This window comes from Lissotriton vulgaris, chromosome 2_1 (genome assembly GCF_964263255.1).
Source record: "Lissotriton vulgaris chromosome 2_1, aLisVul1.2, whole genome shotgun sequence".
Classification (NCBI taxonomy): domain Eukaryota; kingdom Metazoa; phylum Chordata; class Amphibia; order Caudata; family Salamandridae; genus Lissotriton; species Lissotriton vulgaris.
Window position 1 is genome coordinate 147,396,931 of NC_141687.1, and position 21,557 is coordinate 147,418,487.

At 45.3% G+C, this 21,557-nt stretch overlaps 1 protein-coding gene across 1 annotated transcript in view; it reads right to left on the minus strand.

Moving 5' to 3' along the window:
- Nucleotides 1-21,557, minus strand: part of NCF1 (neutrophil cytosolic factor 1) — a 139,490-nt gene that overhangs the window by 20,201 nt on the left and 97,732 nt on the right. The window contains exon 9 of the mRNA XM_086954592.1: nt 16,753-16,860. Within this exon, the coding sequence (XP_086810718.1) occupies nt 16,753-16,860 (108 nt within the window). The remainder of the gene's footprint in view (nt 1-16,752; nt 16,861-21,557) is intronic.

A 21,557-nucleotide genomic window follows, 5' to 3' on the forward strand; every position in this document is an offset into this window, starting at 1 on the left:
CTGTGCCAGCTATGAAGACGCAAATACATTTGCGTCCACCGTCAACTTGTCCTCTTTCAGAAGCACCATGAATGGATTATATAGTCCGTTCCTAAGTATGCTATGCCAACGTCTTTTTGTAGTACACTTTTCACTTTTTCCTGCTCTAGCCAGAGTAGGCCCTGAATTCCTGCCATCTGAACCTCTTTTGTGGCTCCTGGCTCTGCCCAGGCTACCTCTGTACTCGTGAACTCTGTCCTACATTCAGCGCGGCCCCTCGCGCTCAGCTCAAGCCTGCTTTCTGCCAAGACTGACTATAACCTTCGAGTTATCTGTTCCGCTCCCCGAGAATACATTCCTGCCTACTAGATCCTGTAAACATTCTCTTCAGCTGCAGAGCCAAAAGGGCCGACCTGTCTTAATGCAAGTAATTCATAGCCTCCGTTGCCATGCTTCCATGGAAGGCCCCGTGCCCCACGCTTCACATGTAGACACTCAGGCGCTCATACACGCATCCACAGTTAGCATAGAACAGCCTCTACCCTAGAGACCTTTCCGCCCAGATAGTATAGTTCCTAAACATCAGATATCAGATATGATAGAAGTACAAGTTGATCTGACATGCCAGACTTCTGTCTCTTTCCGTCAGTGTAAATGTCAAGACCCCTGCACCCCGTCAATCACACGTCATGCAGCTGCGCGCGCATCCAAGCTTCCGATTTCTGCTGACATTACAACATTCTGTTAGCACCACCCCTTGGTGCCACCCACTTGTGTCACCTATCAGTGACGTTTCTAGCACACACCTCTAGTTCACGCCTAGTTTACGCCTCTTGATGATGTATTGGTACCACGTGTATACTGTTATCTTGTCTTCTCTCAGCTGTTACGCCTCTTACATTGAACCTTATGATGTAAATCAAGTATATAAGCTATGTATTGTCAATAAACGAGAGCGCGCTCATCTATCCCTTCTGACACCCCTGTGGTGGTCAGAACATGATATCCTGATTCCTTTATGAGGAATAAAACCCTTAGAAACTCTAACACCACGGACTCTGTTTTCTTTCCTTCTGATTGAGTTATCATTGATTAAGTACTTACCTGCATAGAAATTAAGAGAGTAAATTAATTATTTACGTCAGTTCGACGTCAAGACATGCTCCGCCGTCGAAAGGACACCGGCGATCAGCGTCGAAGCAAGCGTCTCCGCTGTGGTCAACCAGGCGGCTGTCAATGTCGAGACACGCCTCGTCTCCCGGGGCCAGGCACTCATCACCTCCGTCGTCATCCAAGCGACGTTCGGTGTCGAAGGCTCGATCCTCTCCGACAGCGAGGGACTCGATGTCGAGACCAAGAGTAGAATATACCAAACGTTGTGCGACGTGAAGAAGGTGGTCTCTGTCGACATTGAGAAGTGCCCCGATCTCGACTCCATTGACTTCCAGGAGACGGTCAGCGTTGAGAGAAAGATAGACGTCGAGAAGGATTTCTCCGTCCACCCGTTCATCGTTGAGGTCTCTTGGATGAAACATCCAAGGCGAAGTCTATGGGCTCCAGACATTCGACATCACACCATACAATGTAGAAGCACACTGAGAGATCAGCGTCGAGGAGGTGATCAGGTTCTAGGGACTCACCAGTTATGGTGACACAGAGCCGGTCAACGTCGTAGCACTCTCCATCGACGTCACATCGCTCAAGACGCTGATCGCGCTCCAGAAGCCACACAGAGTCCTCCCACTCTATTTGGAGCTCACCTCAGATGATTGTGTCATCACGCAGTGCTTCTACTCATTCGCCTGAGCCTCTAAGATCACCACCAAGAGGCTCTCCAAGGAGACCGCGATCTCCTTCCATCCATCTTTCGCCCAGATGGCTCCAACCTCTCCATCATTGGCAGACGGCACCCTTGGGTCATGCCCAGCGGCCTGCGGACTATTCCGGTCCTCTGCACAGATCACCCTTGCAACGTCTCGTGCAGGAAGTGGACAGGTCCCCCACCACTCGGACCAGAGAACACAGAGGCAGAACCCCTGAATACAGGTCGACTCAGGGTCATTGCAAGAGGCGACACACTCATCCAAAAGGGATTACTCACTTAGCCTTACGGATAGCCCTCCTTCTAGGGCAGAATTCTTCAAACTTTTGAAGGTTGAGCCCCCCCCAGCTGAATTGTTTTGAATGTCGGGCCCCCCCACCACCTGACAGAAATTTCTGGAATCTGGTGCACTACATAATTGACCGCCGCCCGCATATCCCGGGCCATATCCGGCAAATAATGTTGAAAACAATGAGTTTTTCCTCCTTCTCCATGAATTCCCTCACCAACAATGCACCTCATCTCTCTATAGCACCTTTCTGGCAAATATATAATTTTTTTATAGTGCTACTCATAGTTTCATCATACTCAGGGGCATATGTACAAGCCCCTATAGACACCACACCATCACTTTTTACGACGTTGTGGTGGCGATAGGAGTATTGCCGTATTTACAAGGCAGAGTTAAGCCACTTAACTTGGCTTAACGCTGCCTTGTAAATAAGGCCCCCTTTCATGCTATGCTTAGCGTGAAAGAGTGGGCAGTGGGTGTTGCAGTGGGCCTTTCACTGCAACAGGCACTGATTTTGATGTTGCGCCCTATTTACAAGGGCAGAGTAAAAGTGAGGCAGCGTTAAAATGAAGAACAGGGAAAACCTGGTCTTAAGCTGGCGAAACTAGGAGAAATGCATTATTTCTCCTCATTTTTGCTTCATCCATGTGTGCTGCCTTGTGCAGCACATATGGAAAAAGTAAAATGCCTTGTATTTGTAATCTTTAAAAAAAATCTATTTTGTGTTTTCTCTGTGTGCTGCATTAAGCAGCACACAAGGAAGTGAGACAAATGGCATTTAAAGATTGTTTATGTACAGGAAGGTCCCCCTCCTGTACATAAACAATCTTTTCCCTGCACCCAGACACCCTTGCACTATGGCGCAATGGTGTCTGCGTTGGCGCTACACTGCTAAGTGTAGCGCCAGCGCAGGGGAAACGCAAGGCTGCACCATATTGTTGTAAATATGGTGCAGCCTTCCGTTTCTCAAGTGGCGGAGAGAGGCCTTAACCCATGACTGCTAACGCCTCACTCCACAACTTCCTTGAACATATGCCGCTCAGTTCTTTGATCTGCATGGTACACCTTCTTTGTAGCAGGCACATTAACCTTCTGTGCTGTGAGGGTGGCAGTAGTGCTCATGTGAGTGCACAGTGAGGTATGCGACAGTGTGAGAGATGGGTAAGTGGAGTGACTGCAGGGTGAGTGAGATGACCATATGAATTTGGGTGTGCATGTTAGTGCAGAGTGGGACTAATGAATGCATGGTTAGTGATGGGCTTGTTTAAGTGAGATTGTAGATTGAGCAGTGAGGGGGACAGGTGAGTGAAGTGTCACATGAGTGCAGGGTGGGTAGTGTGCTTGTGTGGCTGCAGGTTGAGGTACAGGGAAAACAGCGGAAGTACATTGTGAGAGCAGACTGATCACTGAGTGCAGGGTGAATGGTGTGAGTGCATGGGGGTCAGTATGAGGGAATTGTGATTGCCCTCTCCCTCACGAGAGGCGAAGAACCTAGGCGTTTGGGTTGACAACAAGCTGTCCTTTGACAGCCACATAAAGAAAACTGTAGGCAAATGTTTTGGGGTTATGAAAACGCTTAATCGCACCCTTGACCTGCTACCCATCAACTCCAGGCGTACCATGACGCAGGCACTGATAACTTCCCGCATAGATTACGGTAATGTGCTGCTCATGGGTACATCGGAGAAAAACATTAAAAAACTACAGGTCTTACAAAATTCGGCAGCACGCCTGGTACTAAGACTTCCCCGCCGAGCCCCTTCACGCCCCTCTCTGGCAGCCCTCCATTGGCTACCTATAAGGAAGAGGATTGTTTTTAAAGCTATGCTTTGGTGCCATAAGATAATTCATCTCAGAGCACCGGCCTATATGTCGGATCTGGCATTGGTGTACGAACCCAACAGATCTCTCAGATCCAAAGGAATAGGTCTTCTCAGAACTGCCTGCCCCAAAAAAGCTAGAATGGGGGGCAGATCTTTCCGCACCTTAGCGGCTAAGCACTGGAACCTCCTGCCTCTGGATATCAGGCTGGAGAGTAACGAATCCTCTTTTAGGAATAAGTTGAAAACCTGCCTCTTTATTGTGTGAACTGGTTTCCTCTCTACTTTTATACTCTCTCTCCACAGCGCGGGGACACGCCGGGAGGCGTCACCAGGCGCTTTACAAACTCCTTTAAACTAAACTAAACTAAAATTGCTGTGAGTGCAGGGTGAGCCTGAAAGTGAAGGGCGAAAATGAGGAGCAAGTTGTCTGAATGCAGGGTGTATTGCCAGGCACTTGCAGTAACTCAGCATGCTATTGACGGCAGCGCAGGGTTTCAGATATGTTAAACTATTGCTATTGCAATTATGGCATTAACCAGGGATCGAGGGTGGAGGAAATAAATACTGGGCTGATCTTGCAACAAACTTCCAGTTTTATGGTTAGGGTTGCCAGCTCATTATTTTGATGTCCCAGGTGGTACAAAAATAAGCAGTCACCTAAAGCTCTATTTTCAGCACTTCTGTGCATATTCTGAACAGCAAATATAAATAGAAAGCTCTTTAAATTGTGTTTTAGGGCTGCCTGAATGATATGACTGATAATAAAAGGGAATAAAGACAGAAAAGTCACATCATAAATGAATACATACTTCTTTACAACCCATATTTAGTGTCAAGCAATTTTCAGGCTGTTTAAACACCTAACTGGGATTTGTCTTTTGGCAACTTAAAACACTTTTAGCCCTGTGATCATTGTGCTCCTGCCAGTGTAATTTAAAAAGCAACATTGTCGCCCGGGTTAAATTCCTAGAGCTGAAATGCTTCAGCTGCAGTGGGAGGCAGGAAGCCTTCTCTGCTAAAACTGAAAGCAAGTAACAGACATTCATTTAATCTGCAGTGTGAGGCAAGAAGTCTCCTCTGCTCTGAAATAGTCCTTTCAGTTTTAGCAAAGGGAGCTTCTTGCCTCACACTGCAGCTAAAGCATTCCAGCTGAACCAGGATAGCCCCCACCCCACCCCGTGTGTGGCAGCCTGGATGAGACAGCCGTGCACACAGCCACGAGTATTTCACAGGTCTTTAAAATGCCTTTTTTTGTTAATGAGGCTTAAATGGTTTTCACCCCTTCTTAGGGCCCCTGCAGCTCCACTCTGCCGTTTGTTTGAAGAGGACAAAGGTGAGATTTTAGGGAGGAGTGCCCCCCCCCACCCCTGAGACGGTGTCGCGCCCCCCCAGGGGGGGCGCGCCCCACAGATTGTAGAACTCTGTTCTAGGGTGTCACCTATTGATGACATGAACATTTTCACAATGTTCTCGCAAGAGGGGCTCAAAAGCTAGGCATCACCATGTCAGCTCCTCAGACCACCACGTCTATGATTTTCAAGATCACATGGCATATGTGCACGAAGATCTTCCTGGTTACGCCTCACAGCATTGAAACCGGAGGCACAACAGCGCATCCTGAATCTTCCATTTTCTGGCACTGTTGGGAACACACACGGATGAGGAAATAGCCAAAATGAAAGCCGAGTTGGACACTTTAAATGTGGTGGGCTTAGAAAAGAAAAAAGAGTTTAAGCGACAATACAGGCCCTACAATTGGAAAAAATTTCAACAGAGGGTTCAAACCCCTCCGTGGTCGCAAAACAAACAGAACAATTACCAAGGCTGTCGTTCCTGGAGAGGAAGTTGAGGACACCAACAGCAGTCCTCTTCCGCAACAAAAACTCAAGGGAAGCAATGAGTTTCTGCTTCCTCTAACACCGTTGCACACTCCAGTGGGAGAAATTATCTCAAACAACATTCAAGAGTGGTGCAACAAAACCAAAGATCAGTTGGTGCTGAATATACTGAAAAATGGTACGCAATGCATTTTTGTGCGTCCCCAGAGAGATTCCTCCGGTAAAATTCTGTCATCTACATCTAGAACTCCTGCGTCAGGAAGTGTCAACCCTTCTCAAAAAGCTTCGATGGACCTCCAAGATGCGTACTTTCACATTCCAATCACACCACAACATCGCAAGTTCCTGCGGTTCATGGTGGGCCGAAGCATTACCAGTTCAAGGTCTTACCCTTCGGCCTAAAATCTGCTCCGAGGGTATTCACAAAATGCATGGCAGTAGTAGCGGCAGCATTACATCGCCAAGGTCTGTTCGTGTACCCATACCTGGACGACTGGCTGTTGAAGGGATCATCTCCTCACATGGTGCCGGAACACCTTCAAATCTGCCTGGATCTCCTTCAGCGCTTAGGCCTGCATGTCAACCTGGACAAATCGGTCCTTCAACAGACAAAATCACTCCACTATCTGAGCGCCAACCTAAACTCCGACCTTGCAAAAGTGTTTCCTTCGGAGGAGAGATTGTCATCAATGTGAGACAAAAGCAACATCCTCCTCCAAGCGCATCAGCCATCAGTCAGACAGGTGGCTTGTCTGCTGGGGTCGATGGCCTCTTGCATTTTTCTCATAACCAAGGCCAGATTGCGGATGAGACCATTGCAACAAGATCTCAAGGACAAATGGAACCAATCTTCGGGTCAGTAGAACGACCGGATCCTCCTCTCTTCCACAGCAAAGAGGTCCATTCTCTGGTGGCTACAACCACAGAACTTTCTGGTGGGAGTCCTATTCCATCAACATCTGCCACAACAATCCCTGATCACGGATGCTTCGCTACAGGGTTGGGGAGTGCATCTGGGTCATCTGAAAACTCAGGGCAGATGGACCAACAGAGAGCAGACATATAATATTAACATGCTGGAACTGCGGGCGGTTCATTTATCAAATATGTGCGGGGGCTCACAACCCCACCAGCCCCAGGAACCCCCACCCCGGGGCTACAAAATACATGGGTGGAGGGGCTCAAAGGCCCCCCCAAGCCCCAGGGACTGCTTTATAAATTGTGGGAGGGGGGCTGCGCAGCTCCCTCCTGGAGACTTGTCGAGGCCCTGGGGACCGCCTCCCCCCAGGGCCAGCTCCTACAGTGTCTCTGGGTGCCCACCCCAGGGATAACGCTGTTTGCTATGGCAGAGTGGGAGCCTCGCGGCTCCCGCCCTGCCATAGCAAACTTGGTTTGCATTTTGAAAGAGGGAGCAGGGAAACCTGCTCTCTCTTTCATAATGCAAATCAAATTGCTTTTCCACACGGGGAGCAGCATCTTAGCAGCTCTCCATGTGCAAAAGCAATGCCGGCTCCCGAAGTACGCGGGGAGCCGGCGGGATCGTGGGGGGATTGGGGACCCCCCCCACGGTCCCCAATGGAGAGGGCTAGCCCCGGGGGATGGGGTCTCCGGGGCTACAAGTGGCCCAGGAGGGAGGGGGGGGGGGGGGGGGGGGGGGGGGCATGCGCCCGCCTCCCCAAAATTTTAATTTACAAAATTTTTTCAAAACAAAGGCCAGCACTGGGGGATGGGGTTCCTGGGGCCTTAAGTGGCCTGAGGAGGGGAGCAATGCAACCCCCCCTACAAAATAATGTTTTAGAAAAAAAAAAAGGCCATGCCCCGGGGGATGGGGTCCCCAGGGCCGATTAAGGCCTTGGGAGGGGGTCACGCGGTCCCCTTTCAAATTATTTTAAAAAAATTAGGGGGTAGGCCCTGAGGGATGGGGTCCCCAGGGCCAAGAATATTAGGAAAAGAAGGGGGGTCACACAGCCCCCCCCCCTTCTTAAGAAGGAGGCCCCAGAGAGGTGGTCTAGGTCGTGCCCCTTTTTACACCTCTCTGAAACGCAGCTCTGTGGCACTTAATGGAGGTGGCTAGTGGGCTAGTTGGACCCTAGGGACCCTCAGGATTCAAGGGGACTTAATCTCCCAACTTAAAACTGCCACAGGGCAGTTTTACACAGTGGGGAAGAGAGGGGACGGGCCCGAGGTGACTTGTGCAAACACGCCCTGTGGCGCGTTTTAAGTTGGGGAAATAATTCCCCTTCAATCCTGAGGGACCCTGGGGGCCAACTAGTCCACCAGGTGCTTCCAGTAAGCGCCACTGCGCTGCGTTGTAGAGAGGTGGTCTCGGCCGTGCCCCTTTTCCCATCTCTCTGCAACGCAGCTCTGTGGCGCTTACTGGAGGTACCTAGTGGGCTAGTTGGACCCTCAGGATTCAAGGGGACTTAATCTTCCAACTTAAAACGACCACAGGGCGCGTTTACACTGGGGAAGGGAGGGGACAGGGCCTGAGGTGACGTGAGCCGACACACCCTGTGGCATGTTTTAAGTTGGGGAAATAATTCCCCTTCAATCCTGAGGGCCCCTGCGGGCCAACTAGCTCACCAGGTGCTTACAGTAAGCGCCGCTGTGTTGCAGAGAGGTGGACTAGGCCGTGCCCCTTTTTATACCTCTCTGCAATGCAGCTCTGTGGCGCTTACAGGAGGTACCTAGTGGGCTAGTTGGACCCTATGGGGTCCAGTGACTAAATATCGAGGGACATAATATAGAATGCACAAAATATCGACTCCAAAATATCGAAGTACAGAATATAGAATCCCTGTCTACAAACAGGTAAGTACTAAAATATTGAATCCAAAATATATATTGTCAATATATAGTTAACTAAAATATTGATTTTTTTAAATGTATTAAAAATAATATGAAAGTAATTAAATATGAAAAACAATGAGAAAAAAGATACCTAAAATAATGTAAAAAAAAGCTTAAAATGTAAAAGTAATAAATGTCAAGTAAAAAAAGTAGAGATTTTGTTGGATAGTGAGAGGGTAAAAATTACTCTTACCACGCCAATGAGTGCAACAGTAGGGAAAACGTTGGATAGCTTAGGGGTAAAAACTACTATTCCCACTCTAAAGAGTGCAACAGTACGGAAAGCGTTGGCTAGCGGGAGGGTAAAAATTACTATTCCCACTCCAGAGAGTGCAACAGTAGGGAAAGCGTTGGATAGCGGGAGGGTAAGAAATGTGTTACTTACCTGTAACTGCAGTTATCCAGTATTGGTATCTTTCATAGATTCACATGCCTGAATCATTCCCCGTTGTCGGGATGGGCATCCCAGTACATAAATATAGTAATGTCCCATTAGACATATAGAGTAATAGGCCAAAGGACTCACATTAGTAACATATCCATGCCCTTTTGTAAAAAAGACCAAACTCTAGAGAAGAGCCAATCGGCTATCACCACCCTCTGGAACCTTCCCGGAGGGAGCTCTAGTCCCTCAGATTTTCATAAGCACAGTACCAATAGGTGTATTACTGAGAGAACTAGGTGAGCCCTTCCAGGGGAGGTGGATGGGTTGCATGTGAATCTATGAAAGATACCAATACTGGATAACTGCAGTTACAGGTAAGTAACGCATTTCTTATCCAGTATTAGGGTATCTTTCATAGATTCACATGCCTGAATCAGAGTAGTAATCAATGATAAGCACATTTCGGATGGTACAGTACATACAAATTCACCAGATAATAACATATCAAAGTGAAACATAGAAAGTACCAAATTGCAATCAAAGAAACCATTAAGGAACACCATAGAGAAATGTGCGTATAAAAGAAAGGATGGTGGGATGAAAAGAAGGCTCACCTCTATCGAAATAGATTACGTAGTACTGCCTGTCCCACTGCCGCATCCTTCATGAGTTCCGTATCCAAACAGTAATGCTTGGTAAATGTATGCAGCGTCTTCCATGTTGCCGCTCTGCTCTGTGATAGGCACACCTGCAAAGAGTGCTATGGAGGTAGAAATTGGCCTAGTGGAATAGGCTCGAACCTTGAATCGTAGGGGTTGCCCCGCTTGCTGGTGACAGAAAGTAATAGCTGCAGAGATCCAGCGAGAGATACTTTGTTTAGTGAATGGAAGACCTTTTCTAGGTTGATTTTTACAACAGCTAAGGTGCACCACAAACAAGAACATATACAAATAAGTTTTACAAAAAGTCGCAAGCGATGATTTTCATTTTATGGATTTCCAATCTTTATTCAGCAAAATGGAGTGCCACACAGCCGACGCGCTTCGTCCCACGCAGGGGACTTCTTCAGGGCTTGTTATGATTTGAGCTGACCTCCAGATGGATCTGACCGGTGTTCTATAAAAAGGTATTCATAAGACCTCAATTTTCTAGTAGTATCTTAAAGATTTTTTTATATGTATAGCCCAAACTATTATTCAGGGATTTCTCTTGGCTTGAGAGGAGGTCACAGGCTAGCTTATAACACCAGTCACAAGGGTGAGATCGAAAAATAGTGGTCTCTTTAAAACTTATTTCTGGTCCTTGGTGGTTATTGATGCTTATAGAAGATTATAGAAACGTGGTATATCACCAGATACTAGCTGATTCTATATTATATTTTCTTAAACCAGTTTTAGTAGAGCTGATCTGTAAGTATCAAAAGGGGAATCTTCCGTCTGAAACATGATAAATCCTCCGGAGAATCAGCTCGTATCTGGTGATATACCACGTTTCTATAATCTTCTATAAGCATCAATAACCACCAAGGACCAGAAATAAGTTTTAAAGAGACCACTATTTTTCGATCTCACCCTTGTGACTGGTGTTATAAGCTAGCCTGTGACCTCCTCTCAAGCCAAGAGAAATCCCTGAATAATAGTTCGGGCTATACATATAAAAAAATCTTTAAGATACTACTAGAAAATTGAGGTCTTATGAATACCTTTTTATAGAACACCGGTCAGATCCATCTGGAGGTCAGCTCTAATCATAACAAGCCCTGAAGAAGTCCCCTGCGTGGGACGAAACGCGTCGGCTGTGTGGCACTCCATTTTGCTGAATAAAGATTGGAAATCCATAAAATGAAAATCATCGCTTGCGACTTTTTGTAAAACTCATTTGTATATATTCTTGTTTGTGGTGCACCTTAGCTGTTGTAAAATCCAAGTTTGAATTCCTTAGGGAATAGGCACCGGGACGGTGGGTGCTACTCAGTGTGCACGCGATTCCCTTTCTTTAACTTTAGGGAAAAACTAGAAATTTAAAAAGGGTGATTGAATATTAGGTGCTTCAAGAGGAAGGGATCACCGTTAGATCTGTTTTGTCACCTTTTCTAGGTTGACTGTAAGACACAAAGAGTTGGTTGGATTTGCGGAAAGTCTTTGTCTTGTCAATGTAAAACTTTAGGCAGCGCTTAAGATCCAAAGAATGCAGAGTTCTTTCTGCCATAGTTTGAGGATTTAGAAAAAAGGATCGTAAGACTATAGGTTAATTGAGATGAAAGTCTGACGGGACCTTAGGCACAAACTTAGGATTGGTTCGTAGTATAACCCTGTTGTGTTTGAACTGTAAGAAAGAGTCTTGAATTGAAAATGCATGAAGTTCACTTACTTGCCTCGCCGAGGTAAGGGCTAGAAGGAGCGCCGTTTTCCAGGAAAGACTCTTAAGATCATCTATGTGTATCGGCTCAAAGGGGTGTTTCATAAGCTGGGCAAGAACTGTGTTGAGTTGCCAAGTAGGAGGTAAAGTCTTTACAGGAGGAAATGTCCTGAACAGGCCTTTAAGAAATAGTTTGATCAACTTGCTAGACCAAAGAGAAGGGCCTGCAGAAGATCTTCTGAAACGGGATACTGCTGCCAAGTGAACTTTAATGGAAGCATGAGCAAGACCTGAATTCGCCAGATGGAGAAGGTAAGGCAATATTTGTTCTGGAGAAGATGAAAGAGGGTGTATCTTCATTGACTTGCACCAGATGCAGAACCTCTTCCATTTTAAGGAATATGTTTTGCTAGTACTGTGTGCTCAAGCTCGAGCCAGAACTGCTCTACAGTCCGGAGGTATGTCTAGGCCTTGGAATTCCCTGAACTCAGGAGCCAAGCGGATAATCTGAGAGATGCTGGATCTGGATGTTGGACTTGTTGGTGGTTCATTGTGAGAAGAGAGGGAAACGGTTTCAACTGGATCGGAGGCTCCGGGAGAGAAGGTGAAGCTCTGTGAACCAATGTTGGCGTGACCAAGCTGTAGATATCAGAATGAACGTGCAAGGTTCCGCTTTCAATTTTCTGAGGACCCTGGGAATCAGGGGAATCAGTGGAAAAGTGTATGCAAAGACGTTGCACCATGCGATCGAAAATGCATTCCCTTGAGATCCCTTCTGGGGATGCCAGCTTGCGAAGTGTTGGCATTTGGCGTTCTGCTTGGTACCGAACAGGTCCAGGAGAGGGGTGCTCAATTGAGAGAATATGCGGTTGAGAGTCCGCCGATTCAATTCCCATTTGTGACACGCTGGCTGTTGTCTGCTCAGAGAGTTGGCCAGAACGTTGTCTGTTCCTGGGGCGTACTCTGCCCGAAGAGAAATTATGTGAAGGAGCAACCAGTTCCAGATTTTTTTGACTCGTGAGAGAGTGTTAGAGAGCGAGTCCCCCCCTGCTTGTTTAGATAGTGATCCGAAGCTCTTGGATGAAAGCTCCCCAACCTTCCAGGGACGCTGTTGTGATGGTATGTGGCGAAGCTGGAAGCAAGAAAGGCAAGCCTTGAGAAAAGTTCGGAGGGCAAATCCACCACCTTAGAGCCTTGACCATTTGAGGGGTCACCCAGATGAAATCGTCGAATGAGCCTGTACATTGGACCCATTGAGCCAATAGCGCCTCTTGAAGAGGGCGCATGTGAAGGCGACAGTGTGGAACTAGTCAAATGCATGAAGACATCATCCCGAGCAGGGATTTGAAAAGGCGCACTGTAAGAGACTTTTTGGATCGTATGCAAATTGCCAAGGAAAGAAGCTTGTCTCTTTGTTCCTGTGAGGGAAACGCTTTCTTCTGGATCGTGTCGAGAGTAGCACCCAGGAAAGGTATACGCTGGGAAGGCCGGAGGACGGGCTTGTCCTGATTGAGAGTGAGCCCCAAGCAATTGAAAAGCGTAGACAGGGTCGGAAGACCTGGACGCGCCTTCTAGAGAGGGTGCTTTGACAAGCCAGTCGTCCAGATTTGGAAAGACCTGATGGTGTTGTTGTCCGAGATATGCGGCTACTGGAGAGAGGCATTTTGTAAAAATGCGTGGCACCGATTTGAGTCCGAACGGTAGGACACGGAATTGGAAATGTCTGCCTGCTACTGCGAATCTCAGATATTTCTTGTGATTCCGGTGGATAGGAATGTGAAAATAGGCATCCTGAAGGTCTAAAGACACCATGTAGTCGTCTGCATTGAGAAGTTGCAGTACTTCCTGGATGGTAACCCTACGAAACGACTGCTTTTTAAAGAATTTGTTGAGCCTTCGCAAGTCTAAGATTGGTCTCCATTTCTTCTCTTTTTTGTGTACCAGGAAAAAAAAGGAGTAGAATCCCTTCCCCCTTTGACGAAGAGGAACCCTTTCTACAGCTCCCTTCTGGAGCATAAGTGAAAATTCCAGGAGTAGAGCACATAGATTTTTGTGAAGCATAGGTCGGGGAGGGGTTTGGGGAGGAATTTGAGTGAACTCTAGTGAATGTCCGAATTGACCTAGTTGCAGAACCCAACGGTCCGTTGTTATTTGTTTCCAATGTTGCAGGAAATGGGAAATTCTTCCTCCAACTCTTGAGGGTGGAGAGGAAATGGAGACCGGCGGTAGTGGAATGTCATTGTCGCCGAGCAGCGTCATTCTGGCGACCTTCTTTGCCACAAAAGGAGGATTTAGTGTAGGATGATTGTTGCTGTTGACGCTGCTGGTATTGTGGCCGATACTGCTGATTAGAAGAGTAGGAAGATCGGTGTTGGTAATCACCCCTTGTAGAGGACTGTCCTCTTCCTCTTGAGCCGCGAAAAGGCGGGTTCTTGAATTGAAGGGTATCCAAAGCTCTAGCCGTGTCGGTATCCTTTTTTATACCTTGAAGAGCTTCATCAATGTGCGTTCCGAAAAGAAGCTGACCATCGTAGGGCATGTCCAAAATTTTTGTTTGCACGTCCGGTTGGAATTAAGTTGCCTTCAACCAACCCTGGCGCCGTAGTACAGCTGCGCCAGCCAGTTGGCGAAATCCTGTAGAGGCATTATCTCGGATGCAGAACGTTCGCACTCCAGCAAGATCTTTTTTGCTTCTTCCTTGGAGTCATCTGGCAAGGCTGTAAGATATGGAGCAATGTCTGCCCACACCTGCCTGTTATAGCATCCTAACAGTGCCAAGGAATTGGATGCACGCACTTTTATTGCCGACATTGACGAGAAACGTTTTCCAATATTATCAAGCTCTCTGCCTTCTTTGTCGGGAGGAGCGGCCAGTGGAGCGGAAGGATTTTTTGATTTACAATGAGCAGCCTGTGTGATGACTGAGTCTGGTTTGAGATGTCCGGTTAGGCAAACCGGAACAGTATCTGGAGCTCTGCATTTTTTATCCAGACGAGGCAATACTGGGGGCACCGAGGAAGCGTTTTGCATTATTTAAACACCCTGATCCCATATGTAATCTATAATAGGTATAGATCTGATCTATTTTTTAAAAGGCTCCTTAAAATCATATAGGAAGCAATTCTGCTGGTGTGATGGCATAAGTATTTGGAAACGCTGCGCCACTCTTTCTACTATGTTGTGAAATCCCCCAATGTCTTCAGGAGGCGAGTCAGCCTGAGTAGGCATGGGAGATGCAGGACAGGGGATTACATAATCGTTCCACTCTTCATGAGTAGACTGGGAATCATGAAGCTCCCCTTCCTCATGTGGATCCTCCTCCTCATCGTCCGTGGAAGGTGGAGGTGGTGAAATGAGAGGCCCAGGCTGTAGATTTAAAGGTGGAAGCTGCGGTCTTGACAGTGGAGACACAGCTGGAGGTGGAGACTTTGAGAAGTTGGGAATCTCTGCTTATAGTCAGTAATGAGGAACTGCAGATTGGAAACCAAAGATGCAGGTAGACAAACCATGGGAGGCGGAGGCGGATGGTATTCTTCAGGATAAACTGCCTGATCCTCCTGTTCTTGGTCCTCATAGTCCGAACTGTCTTGATACTTTACGTTAAGTTCAGATGGGCTTGTCGCCGTCCTAAACATACTGCCATCATCAGAATCTTCTTCCTCCAAAAGGTGAGCTGGAGGCAATGGCTGGACCCTACAAGGGGAACCCAGGGCAGGCGTCAACGTACGTTTTGTGATCTTGAGATGGACGTATGTACTTTTTAGATTGGAATCCGTTGTCGTCGACGAGCCCTTCGACGGTGTAGTCGTAGATGGTGAAGCGTCGATGGACACCATGGTAGATGTAGTTCCCATCAACGGTGTTGGCGTCGTCGATGGTGTTTGTCGACGGAGCCTTCGTCGACGATGGAGTGGATGTCGACGGGACAGACTTCGTTGATAGTGTCGTTGTCCACACAGGCATCGGCGATCGTAGCGTCGACGGTTGTTTGGACGTCGACGATGATTTTTGTCGTCGACGAAACAGACCTACCGGCCGTCGACGATGGAGTCGTTGTCATCGACGTGGATAATGAAGAAGACGCGACAGAAGTTGAAACAGTCGTCGTCGACGAGGTTACACACAAGGCTGTAGATGGAGATTTCCTAGTCGTTGAGGCCACCGTCGATGAGGTTGTCGTCGACGGAGTGGAAGAAGGCTTTTTAAAGGTGTGAAGAACCTCCTGAGGAGAAACCTTTGGTGGTAGAGCCTTGGTTTGTACCTCTGAAGACTTTTTATGTGTCTTCTTTTGAGGTGGCTGCCACCGAGGGGCTGGAGAAGCCACCCTTGGTCTTTTCTGAGAGGACTGTGAAGATATGGAAGAGCCCTCACTCTCCTCAGAAGACACTGGGTGGTCTTCGTCTTTAAGCCTCTGCAGCCAAATTAAGGGGTGCCCCTCCCAATCTTTGAGGGTCTTTGAGGAAAAGGTACGACATACCTTGCAGTCCTTTGAGGAGTGATCCGGGTAAAGACAGTAAAGACAATCCTTGTGTTGGTCATCCACATGAAGTCTCTTTTTACCACAGGAAGCACATGGCCTAAAAAGGCCTTTCTTAGGAGTATCTGCCATGAAGAACTGGAAAACTTCACCCCTAAGATGGAAATTTGAAGCAAGAAACACTGGAAATCCAGAAATAAGGAAAGCTGAGCAGAGCTCAGAGGAGACTCCCTTAGCAGGACGTGCGGTTGAAAATATGAGGGACTAGAGCTCCTTCCAGGAAGGTTCCAAAGAGTGGTGTTAGCTGATTGGCTCTTCTCTAAAGTTTGGTCCTTTTTACAAAAAAACATGGATATGTTACTAATGTGAGGCCTTTGGCCTATTACTCTATATGTCTAATGGGACATTACTTTATTTATGTACCGGGGACTCCCATCCCGACTACGGGGAATGATTCGGGCATGTGAATCTATAAAAGATCCCCTAATACTGGATAAAAATGACCATTCCCACTCCAGTGAGTACAACAGTAGGGAAAGCGTTGGATAGCGGTAGGGTAAAAATTACTATTCCCATTTTAGAGAGTGCAACAGTAGGGAAAGCGCTAGATAGCATAGGGGTAACAATTACTATTCCCACTCCTGAGAGTGCAACAGTAGGGAAAGTAATGATTTAATATTAAAATAAGATTAAATATCAATACAAAACATTTAAAAAAAAATTATTACCAATTAATAAATAAAAAGTATATATGATATTACAGTATATACGAGTTATTTAAAGTATTTAAGGTGGTAATGAGTGACTGACTTAGTTTATTGTCCAAGAACGGGCATGTTCCTTTTACATAACAGTGACATTTGATGAAAAGAAATGCATCCAATAGAAGGAGAGAGTTTCAGCATGTCTAAATTTCAATTTATCCTACCTTCGAGGTGGGGCACCCTTGTTCCTCAGTTGGGATTTCTCTGCGGAGGGTTCTTCGCCAGACTTTTGTAGAAACATGGATGGGTAGTAGCCAGTCACATCACCTTTCCTGCAAAACATTAGCATTCGCTGTGATCACCTATGGTATGTGATGATGCTATGTTTTTGGCTAAAGTGTTCTTAAGTGTTTACAAGAAGTTTCTGAGTTGGGGCCTGATTTAGAGTTCTGCGGATAGGACACTCCATCACAAATGTAACAGCATCCCGTCTACTGTATTACAAGTTCCATAGGTGATAATACATTTGTGATACAATGAACGGGATATTCGTAACTTTTGTGATTGAGTATCCCATCCGCCAAACTCTTAATTAGGCCCAGGGAGCCACATGTATAATTATTTGAAAATACAATTACCTAATGTGATATTTTGTGAATCGCAAATTAGGTAATCGCTATTTGTGAATGGGTTACCACCTACTTGAAGTAGGTGCTAAAATGCTAATGTTTTGCGACCGCATTTCGATCGCTAAACATTCTTCCATATCGCTGCGATTCGGTTATCAGGAAGGGACGCCTTAAACGCGTCTCTTCCTAATACCGAATCGGTATGTATTCAGCAATTCCAAATTGTGATTCGGTAAGATGTTACCTTATTGCAAATTGGAATTCATACATATCAAAATGCATTTTACGGGTTGCAAATGGCACAATTCTGCGAATCAGACCTTTTACGACCATGAAAATGCATGATACATAAGTGTTTAAGTCTCATGCAAAGTTGTGTATTTGGTAATATCTAGACTCCACAATTTTGAGAAGCTAATTGATAGATCATTCGTTGGGGGTAAGTAGGAGTTGTGCTCCGACATATTTGTGTGGTGATTGAAAGATCTCCTGTAAATTCTCCTAGCTTCCAATATCCTCTTAAGTGTCAGTAAAGTAGTGTTGCGCCAACATCTTCAGTATAAAACAGTACAGTACGATAGAGTTGCTTAAAAATCGCCCATTACACAGACCTCAATGTATAACTGTGAGTACTAACAAGCTGTCCCAGGGTCGGACAATATATTGATGCCCCTCTGCTCCAAATACAACGACCAAAGGAACAACATCAACCAGCAGGATAGTGCACACTAGAAACCAACAAGCCACTTCCCTCCACTATCAAGCAAGACTGTCCAGACACAGAGGAAAGGTGCACAACTATTCAAGAAACCTACATTTCATGATCGCTGTAAGAACCCCGATACTGAACTTTCAACTGCATTTCTGAGGCAAAGATCCACCCAAGAATATGTACCGCTGTCAGTTAAAAAAAACAAAGGCTTGATCACATGCTAGGCCATTTAATTTCTTACAAGATCTTCTCCATGAACTTTACGTTGTTGGACTTCGCTGTAGTAATATATTTTGTTTAAACAGAGGCAGGTGACCTCAGCCAACATAACATAACTTTTCAATTTATAAAGGCCAATGTAGAGCAGTGCTAATTTAATTTATGTTTTATTTTAGTGATAAAAAATAAAGCTCCGCCTATGGGACAAAAGCATCTGGTTTAAGATAAAATTAAAGGAGACAGAAATAAAAGATAAAGTCATAAACAAATACAAACAAGAGAATGCTAAAGAGAATAAACAGGTCTTTCATTGACCTGGAATAGTTGGAAATCCAGTTCACACCAAAGGTACATAACTAGAGTGCTCTAAAATTCTCATATTGCACTTAAAAGTGCCAATTCATCCAGGACTAGTGCAATACCCTACGCCTGTTGTGATGAACAACATCCGTAAAGAACCTAATGATGTAAGCTGAATCTCTCTAGCAAACTATGCTGGCAAACAAATAACAGTGCAAAACAATGTTTTTGTTATTTATCAAAGTGGAGGGAGGTAGAAGTTCAGATCCATTCAGCTTCCAAGCTTAATACACAAAAATATTTTTTCTGAGATGATTCAAAGAATTTTAATTCACATTTTTTGAGCACTTTATCTATCTGGACACTACTACGTATCCAATGGTTACCTCCTGGTGGAGGCTAGCATATGACAAAAAAGACCCTATGATGATGCACTAATGCAGCGTATAGTGGCGGAGAACCAAGATATACCGCCCAAACCATCTACGTGAGTGTTTTTTATGAGAGTCAATGAGTACCAAAAAAACCCTGGTTACGAAGTTTCAAGTGATCCATTCACCCCAATTGATTTTTGAGTGAAAAACAATGGACAGGACTTCCATGGAAAATACAGTATTTACTGGCACTGCATCAAAAACTTGACCTTCAGCTAGTCCTGATTTTACAGTCAACAGCATAAGCTTGCAGGAACTGGTAGGCCATGGGGATGAATGAAACTACAGGTCCCACCATGCTTAGTTCCGTCCACTTGAAAACTAAGGGTAGCTGACAGTCTCCTTAATGACCCTGGCTCAGTTCATTAAAAACCATTAACACGATGGCACGAACTAATGTGGTTAGGTCTAGTACCAACTGCAGAGGAGGTAATAGTATCAGCATTGTTAGTACACAATATATATATAAAAGGGAACTAAATCGTATGGTTCATACATACTAAATTGTGCTGGGCACAAAAGCATGTGAAAGATTGCTGCAAGAGTAGAAAGATTATGCACAAAAGTGGAGAAATGCCCACAGCAATTCCTGAATCACAAGCCATACCGTTGAGCAAATAATTTGACGTTGGAGCATTGGAAATCTTAGTCCATGATTCACAGGTATTTCCCACATATAACAGTTTCACGTCCATGTGTATGGTGTTCAGATCAGTGCATGGTTTTTCCCAAAGGAAGGGCAAAAACATGGTTTTGGAGATGTGCTGAATGCTAGAAAGTCGTAGCATCATGCGTTTTCAAAAACATTCCCAATATCTTTTCAAACTAAATTTGCAACCTTGACATTAAAGGTAATAAATGCATCACCTACTGTGACGTTTTGCGTCGACTACTGAAAACACACTTCACAGTTTAGTAACAGTATATGAATCACCTCCTCTGAAGTTGATCCTATCATACAGTCTTGTACCTGGTTAATTTGTCCTTACTTGGAAAACTCCATGGAGCATAAAAGGGGATCTTTACGTCAGTTTATAGCAACATAGAGAAGTGGACGGTGGAATTGTTGCGCTGATGTGAGGTGCACACTGTAGGAGAAATCTATGTGCCAGATGTACAAGGTGTTTTTTGCAATCTCAAAGCCAATTAACATTGTGCTAATGTGGCAATCCAAGTTCCATATGTCTTTTTTAACTTGCAATGTCAGGATTGCATGTCCTTGCTAGCTAGGATAGTAAATGGCATTCCCTTTCCTGGTGACTGGCAGAGAAAAGCACAAATGATTTGTGACGGTTCCTTTGGTTGCAAACCTTTTCAAACTGATTGGTTGACCAGGGCAGATATTAACTATTCACATCCATGAGATAAAGTTCTACTGTGCGAGTGGCGGCTTCAGGGATGAGAAGGAGCAACCAGCGGTCCCAAAGATCTCTCCGATGTCCCTTCCTCACTGTGTCATTGCACACTGCATCTCCAATTCCTTTAAGGACCATTGCGCAGTGATTGGTTGCATTAAATATTACAGCGATTTCTCTATGTGCTCTAAAAAAAGAATGAAGGCACTACGTGAAAATGATTCAGATTGAGGTTGATGTCCTACACTTGTCGTGGGACTCAAGAAAGTAAGATGGCCTGGGTTTAAGTTACACCTGCAGGTCTGAGCTAGAGGTCCCCAGAGCTCAAGCCTTTTATCCCAGGTTGGAATTGAGGCCATCTATATCTTACTTGGGAATCAGAGTTATGTACACGATAAGGGATAATGAAGAGTTGATAATCATTTTCCCTGGTTTGTCATCCCACACACGCATGATGACGCTTAAGCCCAGATTATCAAAACTGTCACCCAACGCAATGCAGCACATACTATTGTTATTGAATCTTGAGGCAACCGTTTCACTATATAAAAGTTAAGAAGAATGATGTTGCCAATAATTTATCTTGTAGTACACAGGACAAAACAAATCAGCAGTTCTCAGATTTGAGTCCTTATTCCTTTTAATTTTTTGGCTTCTTCACTTTAAAGCACTGTTGGATCAATCGTTCTGAACTGGCCCAAGAAATTCCCTGCTAGCTAGAACACATCTCGTCCCATCAAAATGCAATGGTTTTACAGAAGACAAGTATTCTAAGACAAAGAGACCATCGCTGTAAACAGAAAGGAGCAGAGGTCAGGAGTAGGGTAATACAATATGTATGTAAACTGTTATAAAGACAGCAAAGGTGGTGTAAGCGAAGCTAGTACAAAATTTAACAAACTAGACGGTCGAAAATAGGACAGCCCTGGAAAAGCTAGAGGGCATGCAAGGTCTATAAGTCAAGAGTAGGCAAATTGGCAGGGACCAGCACTTAGTGTCTACTGTCAAATTCTATATGCACAATTCACCACACTTTTATTCCATGAGTAGATTCTTCCTACTCCTGTAAATTCAGGATTACTTTGCATCTATAGCAGAAGTAAATGACGTTTCAAAAAGTGATCATTGTTTACGTGGGTAACGGTGAGGCAAGATAAGCTGCTGATACTCTATACATACTCAAATTGTTCCCACCCAAATGTTTGTAACTGACAGTCATGGTCTTAATATCTTCAGACATCTTAATTTCTTTTAAGAATTCAGGTTCTGTTTTTAAAGGAAAATGTACGTAAATGCAACGAATTCTCTGTACACGCCCTACCGCCATCCTTGCTACGACTCTCTGTCCATTTACCTGTCAGATTCATAGTGTATTTCTTG